The sequence below is a fragment of the Scatophagus argus genome, chromosome 15, assembly GCF_020382885.2.
Source record: "Scatophagus argus isolate fScaArg1 chromosome 15, fScaArg1.pri, whole genome shotgun sequence".
Lineage (NCBI taxonomy): Eukaryota > Metazoa > Chordata > Actinopteri > Scatophagidae > Scatophagus > Scatophagus argus.
This window is the reverse complement of record NC_058507.1, coordinates 14,283,200-14,291,384: the sequence shown is the minus strand read 5'-3', so window position 1 is coordinate 14,291,384 and position 8,185 is coordinate 14,283,200. Positions and strand designations below refer to the sequence as shown.

Genomic DNA, 8,185 nt, shown 5'->3' with positions numbered 1-8,185 from the left:
TTTGAAACTGCAGCAACAGATTACACTCAACGCTAAATCGTTCCAGCACCCCATTATTAATTCAAATACTATTACCAGAAATACAACACATGCCTTCCCTCTCGTGCCCCCTGCTGACAGTGCATTACTACAGTCTCCTCAGGTCTAAAAAAAAAAAACGAAACGAATCCCACTAGTTATCCACCAGACATTTTAGCAAGTTTATTGAACATCCAAGACAGATGGCCTCAAAGGGATATTTCAATCAGACGGAGACAGAAAACTCAGCTGAATCACCTCACTGAAGCTCTTTCGGCTGTGCTGGATCTGTACTGAGACCTCTACTGAAGAGACACTGAACAAAATGAAACTTAAAAAAGGCAGCACTCATAAAAAAAACAAACGCAGTTGCTAAGAACAATGCAATTAAGAAAAATGGATAAAGGGACCAATAGTTGAACTAAGAATATGTGTATTTCTGGTGCTAAAGCTTGATCTGTGGGAGACAAACGTGCTCAGTATTGACAGAGTGCACACAACAAAGACACAGTTCAGCAGTCCTTCAAATACTACTGTGAAGCACGTTGTTTATATTGTTTGTTGAAATTGTGTGATTCCACACTACTGCCACTTGGCTGTATTTTGTACCAATGAAATGACATTGATTTGGTTGTATTTTAATGAACCCAACTAAATCAGTGTAAAATAGTGTATCTTCATTTAAAAGGGTTTCTAAAAAGCTTTACCCCCTTTGTCTTCTTATTCCATTCTGAGTAACTGAATCTCTATAAAGAAAATATTTACAACAGGGTGACAAACAGTTGGTAACAGTAATGACAGGATACACACAGATAAAGTCTTGTTTTGTAGGTACAAATTTGTAAAGAACTCTCAAAATGTCAGTCTTTGATGTATCCGTTTGAAGCACTGGCACTAGTTTAATCCTTTTGACCTCTGACCTCTTGTGCCACCTTTTTGAAGTAGCGTTCAGCACGGAGTTCCTCAAAGCAGAACTCAGAGGCACCGCTGAGCAGCAGCTCTTTACAGTACATGCTCTGCTCCTGTTTTTTTCCTGCTTCTGCTTCTTTCTGCTGCTGATGGTGCTCCTGTAGTCTCTTTAGTGGGGTTTCCTCCCTGCAGGGCTTGCGTGACGATAAAACTGTGTTCACTGCTGGGTTGATCTTACATGGAGTCCTGAGAGGGTGAAGCAAGATGCCAAAGCAAAGCAAAGAAATTTTATCAACATAGCTTGAGATGGGTTAACTTGAATTAACTTCTGAGGCTAAAATAACTTTGAAACAAGTCATGAATAAAGCTTCAGTTTGTATTTGTTTTTTTTATTATACTTTATTAATCCCAAAATGGGATTACTTATTACTGAATAACCTATTCTTACTTGTAAAGTCTATTAAAAAAGCAAAAACAGCAATAGCTGGCAATTGATCACAACTCAAAATGTGATTTAGACCGTCCGAAAATCCTCCCGCAATAGAGATTTTTATTTTAGCTCACAATAATATGAAAGAGGAGTAGGAGACAACAAAGCACAGGAGGTCATTCAAATAATTATCAGAAGTGTTTATTAATTAATTTCAGTGGTCATCAGTTTCAGGAAGCTGGTGCTACTTATTCTCACAAACCTGAATGTGTGAGGTAAATTAGAAGTTCAATAAATAAAAGCAATGCATCAAAACTGCAGAAAAAAAGTTAGATTCTTCTAGTCACTCACATTGTTGGTGGCTGGTCCGACTCCTCAACAAATGGTTGGAAGGTAGGTTTAGGAGGTGGTGGGGCCATAATAGTATGTCCGAATTTGGACTTCTGGGGCATCTATGGTATACACACATATTAAACCGATAAGACAGTGTTAAATTCCACATTTTTAAATCAACACACAAAGCACTTGCTTGTCTCATACCTTGACATCACACCATCGTTCAGGCCTTTGCTCATTCTCTTTCGCCCTGGAGGTGGGAGGGGCTGCCCAGGACTCCAGCTTAGGCTCTGAAGAGCCAGCATTTTCAGTCTTGTTCTCATCAAAGATCACCAACCTTCTGTTTGAAGCATTGCCCAGGGCAGGAGCTCCAAGTGACTGCAGGCCTCCAGACATACCTGTACAAAAAAATCCATCAAATATCAAACACCTTTTAAAAATGCTAATGCCAATCATCTGTGAGTGATATGTGGGTTAAATTGTGCTGGAGCACTGGTACTATCAACTTAAAAATTCACATCTTATTTTAATGTATATTTAGACACTTACTTTTGATTGCAGGCCCTGTTCTGTTGACAGGGGCGATAGCTTTTTTCTTCCCTCTATGTTTGAGGTCAGCTAGAGAAACCCTCTCCAGTACTTTAGGCTCATCATCACTATCGTCGCTCTCCACATTCATCATCACCTGTCGAGACACACGTGCCTGCAAAGCCCTGCAAATAACAACAACAACAATCCTGACCATGTGAATATTTTGCTTTTCAAACTATATATAATCTTTACTGGAAAAATCCCTACTTGTGAAATTGTAGAAGCTTATCATGGGGCTCAGCACACTTCTTGAATCCTTCTTGGTAGACCAGGTCTGCTTTGCGAAAGTTGCCCTGATTCTCATATTCTTCAGACCAAGCAATGTAGAAAGATGACTGTGTCATGCCTATTCCCTGCGCTTGCATGTATCTGTAGATTTCCAAGGGCTCTGAGCAGTTTTCTGCCTAGTGACACACATGTATTGCAAAAGTTATTTGAGCTGAATTAGTTGTCAGAGTGGCAAATCATTCAAAAGTTAAAATATTACACATACAAATTTGATCCAGAGGTCAACATAGCGAGGATCATTGTAATATTTCTTTTCATCTGTAAATCTCGTCACAACTTGCTCCAACAGTGTAGCAAGGTTGCTCTCCTTTCCTCCCTGAGGGAAGGTTTGCTCTGTCCACTTAATATACCTGTAAAAGACAGAACAATGGTAACCATGACTTGAGAGCAGCACATATGAATACATGCTACTGTTTAAATATGCAACTTACCGATCCCAAACATCAAGTGGATCATCTCCGTCATACATCCGCACTTCAGACTCAAAGGCCCTGGAGAAACAAAAAGACACAAAATCACCATTATTATATGAAAAACGCAGGGAAATTGTCATACAATCCAGGTACAATGTTTTAAAAATCATCCATACTGTCTCTGGTGGTTGATGGCAAAGCTATCGCCATCCTGTTGTTGACTGAGTGCCTGATGTAATGCCGATATTGCTCTGCCCCGCCGCAGTGGCTGGATATTTTCTTTGCTTAGCTCCCACTCCACATCTCCTCCTTCAGCCATTGTGGAAGTTGAAACAACTAAGAGCCAACAGGACGACAGACACGCTATCGCGTGAGCAATGTTGTTACACAGGAAACGAAGGCATGGAAATAATGTCATACAAGGGCAATACACGTAACACAATAATTAAATAAGGAGGTGTGTAAATGCAAAGTAATAACGACGCATTTAAGAATATGATCTGACATCTAATAATAGCAAAGTACTATTTATTGCAGGGAAGATCTTATATCGTTAAATGAAAGACAACTGAAGTGTTTCCAGTGTCCCAGCTAAGCTACTAGCTTCCAAACGTTAATGATTACGTGATGGGGTGGAGCTAGCACTAGCTTACTAATATTAGCGCTACCTCGACAATTTCTGTCGTTGTTCGCAATGTTAGCGTAATTTACCAGTGGCATATAAAAATAAAACTAACGACCTTCAAAATGGTGGATTTCCATACCGCTTTTAAGTCTCCCCTGACTCCTTTTTATAGATTATTTCAGCTGCAACGCTGTCGCAAGTACGCCGTTCAGCAGTCGGTTTGGTGTTTTGAACGGGACCCGCGAGACAATTTCGAGAAAGCTGATTGGAGGAACAAGAAACAGGAAAACGTAACTGGACTTCGCACATCATTTTCCGGAATGCTTCCTGTTTTGGTTATAACAACGTTGACAGGTTGAAATTTGTAGCTTGATTGGAAATTATTGTTCTTAGAGTCAGCTTTCATATTCATATCTACCTACAAGAGCAATATGAGCCAATTATAACTGCGTGTCTCATGACTCTCAACGTGTCGACATGGACAGTCGTTGTTATTGTTGTGCATCGAAATTCAGTCTCTTCAAGAAGGAGGTAAGACCTTGCTGGCTAGCATGAGTCACTTAGCTTTGCACATGAAACGTTTGAAGTAACCGATGAAATTACACTATCCTCACAGCTCGGCTGTAAGAATTGTGGCCGCTCCTTCTGCTCCAGCTGTTTGACTTTCAGTGCTGTGGTACCTCGCGGTGGCAACACCCAGCAGAAGGTCTGCAAACAGTGCCATGGTAATCTGACAAGGTAAAGGTCAAACCATGTAAAAGAATATCAATTTAGTTATTAATTGCTATTATTAAACATTCTTGCTAATCTTCGGTTCTCCATTTTTAGAGGGGGATCTCCAAATGATGCTGGAAAATGGTCTCCTCCTGAAAATTACAAAAAGTCAGTATATGACATATTGGAAAAACATGGCACTTTGTAACACAGCTGTTTCATAATAATGTTTCTCTTGTAGACGAGTCGCTGCATTTGAGGCCAAGCAGCAGGAACAGGCGACAAAGCCTGTTGCACATGGAGGCAATAAAAACAGCAAAGGAGGCCATTTACTAGCCAAAGGCCTGAGTAAAGAAGATCAGGCTATTGCTGAAAGACTTCAAAAGCTGAAGGAGGACACCATACCAAGTAATGAAATTATATTTTCGACAGCTACCATTTTGATTAAATCTGTACAGCACAGTACAGTAGTAATATTTCTAATATAAACAAAAACCATTGTAAGTTTTTTACCTCTTCTTCAGAGTCTGTGCCCTCTGAGAAAGACCTTGAGTCTCGCCTTGCTGCTCTGAAAGCTCCCAGCCGCCCAGTGCCTTCTGTTGGGGAGATGGAGGATCGTCTGGCAGTTCTACGGGGTCAGCCTCCGCCATCTCAAGCTTCTCCACCCGTGAGCAAATCCTCTTTCTACTTTTAGAATAGTAGAATAGTGAATAGTGACATATTTTGTCGTTGGAGGGAACTCACTCCAACGAAATTCGTGCTCTGCATTTAACCCACCCAAGTGACGTGCACACACACAGCAAACGACCGCGTGCAGCGCCCGGGGAGCAGTGGGGGTTAGGTACCTTGCTCAAGGGTACCTCAGCCATGGACACCGGTACGGGGAATCGAACCAGCGATCCACCGGTTACGGGTCCGACACCCTAACCGCTGATCCACGACTGCTACTTGTTTGTAGCATGTTGGCCCTTACAGTATTCCACATGGACGTGTTAAAGTATTTAAGACAATTTACAAGTTACTGCATGGCAGACAGTTTGCCATAGTTGCTTACCAGTACAGGTACTTGTGTGCGCTCATCTGTGCAGGTGTACCAGCCTCCAGCTAACAGGACTCAGACTGAACAAGCCAATGATCTGATTACTCAGATGACAGAGGAAGTTGCCATTGACAACCAGCAATCAAATCCTGAATGCAGTAAGATGTTACTTGTGTCATTGATTTCTCCCATGTTAAATGTCTAAATTAATGATACATTTATATCATAGTCTTATGCAATCAGAATGATCTTGTCTACGTTCTCACACCAAAATTCGGCTTTGTTCACGTACTATGGGAATTTTCTAAACATGCCCTGAACTAATAATCCCCCTACAGGTGTAGATGGTGGGATGAATGATCTCAATAAAGGGGAGGGGGGAACATTGGATGAGAATTTGGAGGAAAACCAGGAGTCGGCCAAACAGTTGGAGGCTGAGAAGGCCAGTCTGCTGGAGGAAGCCATGCAGGAGCTGAGGAAGGAGCAGCATTCCCAGGATCAGGTCCTTCATATGGCCAAGAGGCTGGCGCAGTTGAAAGGGCAGGATCCAGACAAAGGTACTTCACCCACAAAGATCTTACTGTATCCCTTTCTTGACCTTATTCTCTATCCTATGTTCACATCTGAATGTCAGAAAATATGATAAGAGCTCTAAATTTAAACACTGTGGCCATGGCTGAGTGTGAATGCCTTAGAGAATCCTATCATTGTTGTATTTGTCATGACACTTCCAGTTACTATGGAGGACTTTCAGCATCCTGACAGTGACGAGGAGACAGAGGAAGAAGCTGTTCTGAGAGTGTTAAAACAGGTCTGGGACTTAATGCAAAATAAACTTAATACTTATGTGTAGATTCCACTGTATATTGCAAGATAGACCAGTTTGGCAGTCCACAAGGGGCTGCTATTATGCCATTTTAATAATTTGTAATGTGAATTGGAGAGCATGTCGGAAATTCTTGTATTTCTGATTTGTGTTTCAGCTCTCTGAAGAGGCTGCATTGGATGAAGCCAGTGGCTACAACATACCTTTAGAGCAGAGTGGACCAAAAAACACTGAAAAAGAAAAAGCTCCTAAGAAAGTGGTACTAAACAAAACCCAAAATGCAATGTCGTACCTTTTTGCAAGCTATTTGACAGAATAATGTTTAATCCCCTGATTATCTGATATGTTTTAAAGACTCCAGCACCTAAGAGTAGGGTTTCACCAGCTGCTGTTGCACACCAGCTATCAGACAGTGATGAGGAAGAGCTTCCATGGTGCTGCATCTGTAACCAAGATGCCACCCTTCGCTGTCACACCTGTGATGGAGACCTGTACTGCAGCCGCTGCTTCAGGTAGCATAACATACGTTCATTATAACAAGTTCAACAATAATTCTGGTTTTGGCTCACAGGAGAGCTTTGCATGAAAATCTTTGCTTTGATGCCCAAGAAAGATGGCTGTGATTTGGAATGCATACCATGACCCAGATAATTTATCTGGGTAGGCTGCTGCCATACTGTTAAGCAGCATGAATATAAAGTATTTAGTGTGATGAATTATCAATCCACTTTCTGTTATCTCTCCAGGGAAGGACATGATAAATATGACAGGATGGAGCATCGCACCAGTAACTACACTGCACCAAAGAAGAAGAGGAAGACATGATAGTGAGACTGTGCTGTAGGTTTGTGCCTTATCGGGCTCTGGTCAGTCATCACTGTTAAAACTTAAGTGATTTAGACTTAAGTGACCTATTATTGTTGTTAATAAAACTGCTTCAGAAGATTTAAACACAACCTGTTCTCTAAAGCAAGCCAGAACCTCTAATTTTAACTTCAACTTATCCAGTTTGTCTAAAATGGTTATAAACATGTGTTTGTGTAGACCACAGGAAGAGCAGCATCTGATTTCTGTAGTTACCAACAGACTAATGCAACAAATCAAAAACTGTGGTTAACATTTATGGGAAAGCAAAGACTAGACATAAACTTCAATGTAAATGTAATAAAATATGTATAATGTGAAAATAGTGCCTATCTTTTCTGTAAAAAATAATGATGTATAATGAATGAAATCTTGCAGAGGCTGCTAGACAGTGTTGGTATTTTAGTGAAACTGAATAGCTTCTGCATACAGAGAAGTTTTAAACTGCCCAACTGAATAAGAGGCTTAAAGCCTTTTTCTGATGTCACTTGTCCTACTTTCCAAAGGCAACAAAGGCTCATCTTTGATGCACTCTGCCCTTATCACCATTTAATTTTTCTTTCTTTTTTTTTTTTTTTATTGTGACAACATAGACAGAAAGCAGACACATCATAAGTTCATCTGGGATGATTTATGAACCCAGACTATTGTCAGCTCTGCACTGAAAAAGTACAGAGGAGTCAGTATAAAAGGATTACTGAGGGCTTTGTTTTCTTTTGGCAAGCACTGCAGTCTTGCTTGTAATCTATGTTTGGCTGTGAGTCACACAAGTATTGCCTTTTTTGTCCTTGTGTGTAATTGCTTTCTGAAGGATGTAAAAGTGTTAGGCGCTATGTCACTGCCTTTCTTTTCAGTTGTATTTTTAGACTCTGAAGCCATTTTTGATCGCTCGACAAAAATGTCCCAGGCTGGCAGGAGAAGTAAGAGTGGAAGAGGGGCGAACCAAGCAAATTACTATAATGGAGCCCTCAGCCGAAAGACCCTCAGTGTATGACAGAGAGGAGGCTGGAGTGCAGTTTCATCAGTGTGCATTACTGTCAAGCTAACTGAGGAGAAACCATAATTACACTTTCCTCTGGGGGCTCGCTCCATTAAGGTTTGTATGGAGGCCGTTATTGTGTTTGCCTTTTTC

General features: G+C 41.0%; 2 protein-coding genes across 4 annotated transcripts; one reads left to right on the top strand and one right to left on the bottom strand.

Annotated features, from left to right (window-relative positions):
* Positions 1-186: 186 nt before the first annotated feature.
* bub1bb (BUB1 mitotic checkpoint serine/threonine kinase Bb) lies at positions 187-3,899 on the bottom strand. 3 transcript variants are annotated; one of them, XM_046413102.1, is made up of 9 exons: positions 3,750-3,899; positions 3,162-3,321; positions 3,004-3,063; positions 2,778-2,922; positions 2,492-2,688; positions 2,243-2,406; positions 1,898-2,091; positions 1,709-1,809; positions 187-1,173 (listed from the first exon to the last, which is right to left on the bottom strand). In XM_046413102.1, exons 2-9 carry the CDS (start codon positions 3,302-3,304, stop codon positions 918-920), a joined length of 1,260 nt encoding a protein of 419 aa, XP_046269058.1. In that variant the 5' UTR covers positions 3,305-3,321; positions 3,750-3,899; the 3' UTR covers positions 187-917. The 3 variants fall into 3 exon arrangements, with proteins under 3 accessions (XP_046269058.1, XP_046269059.1, XP_046269057.1); XM_046413103.1 differs by having other exon boundaries at positions 3,162-3,348; positions 3,750-3,874; XM_046413101.1 differs by having other exon boundaries at positions 3,726-3,859.
* Positions 3,900-3,926: 27 nt separating this feature from the next.
* zfyve19 (zinc finger, FYVE domain containing 19) lies at positions 3,927-7,376 on the top strand. The gene is made up of 11 exons (XM_046413104.1): positions 3,927-4,141; positions 4,227-4,348; positions 4,439-4,492; positions 4,566-4,732; positions 4,849-4,991; positions 5,413-5,521; positions 5,702-5,920; positions 6,098-6,174; positions 6,347-6,448; positions 6,544-6,701; positions 6,936-7,376. Exons 1-11 carry the CDS (start codon positions 4,088-4,090, stop codon positions 7,012-7,014), a joined length of 1,284 nt encoding a protein of 427 aa, XP_046269060.1. The 5' UTR covers positions 3,927-4,087; the 3' UTR covers positions 7,015-7,376.
* The last annotated feature ends 809 nt before the right edge of the window (positions 7,377-8,185 follow it).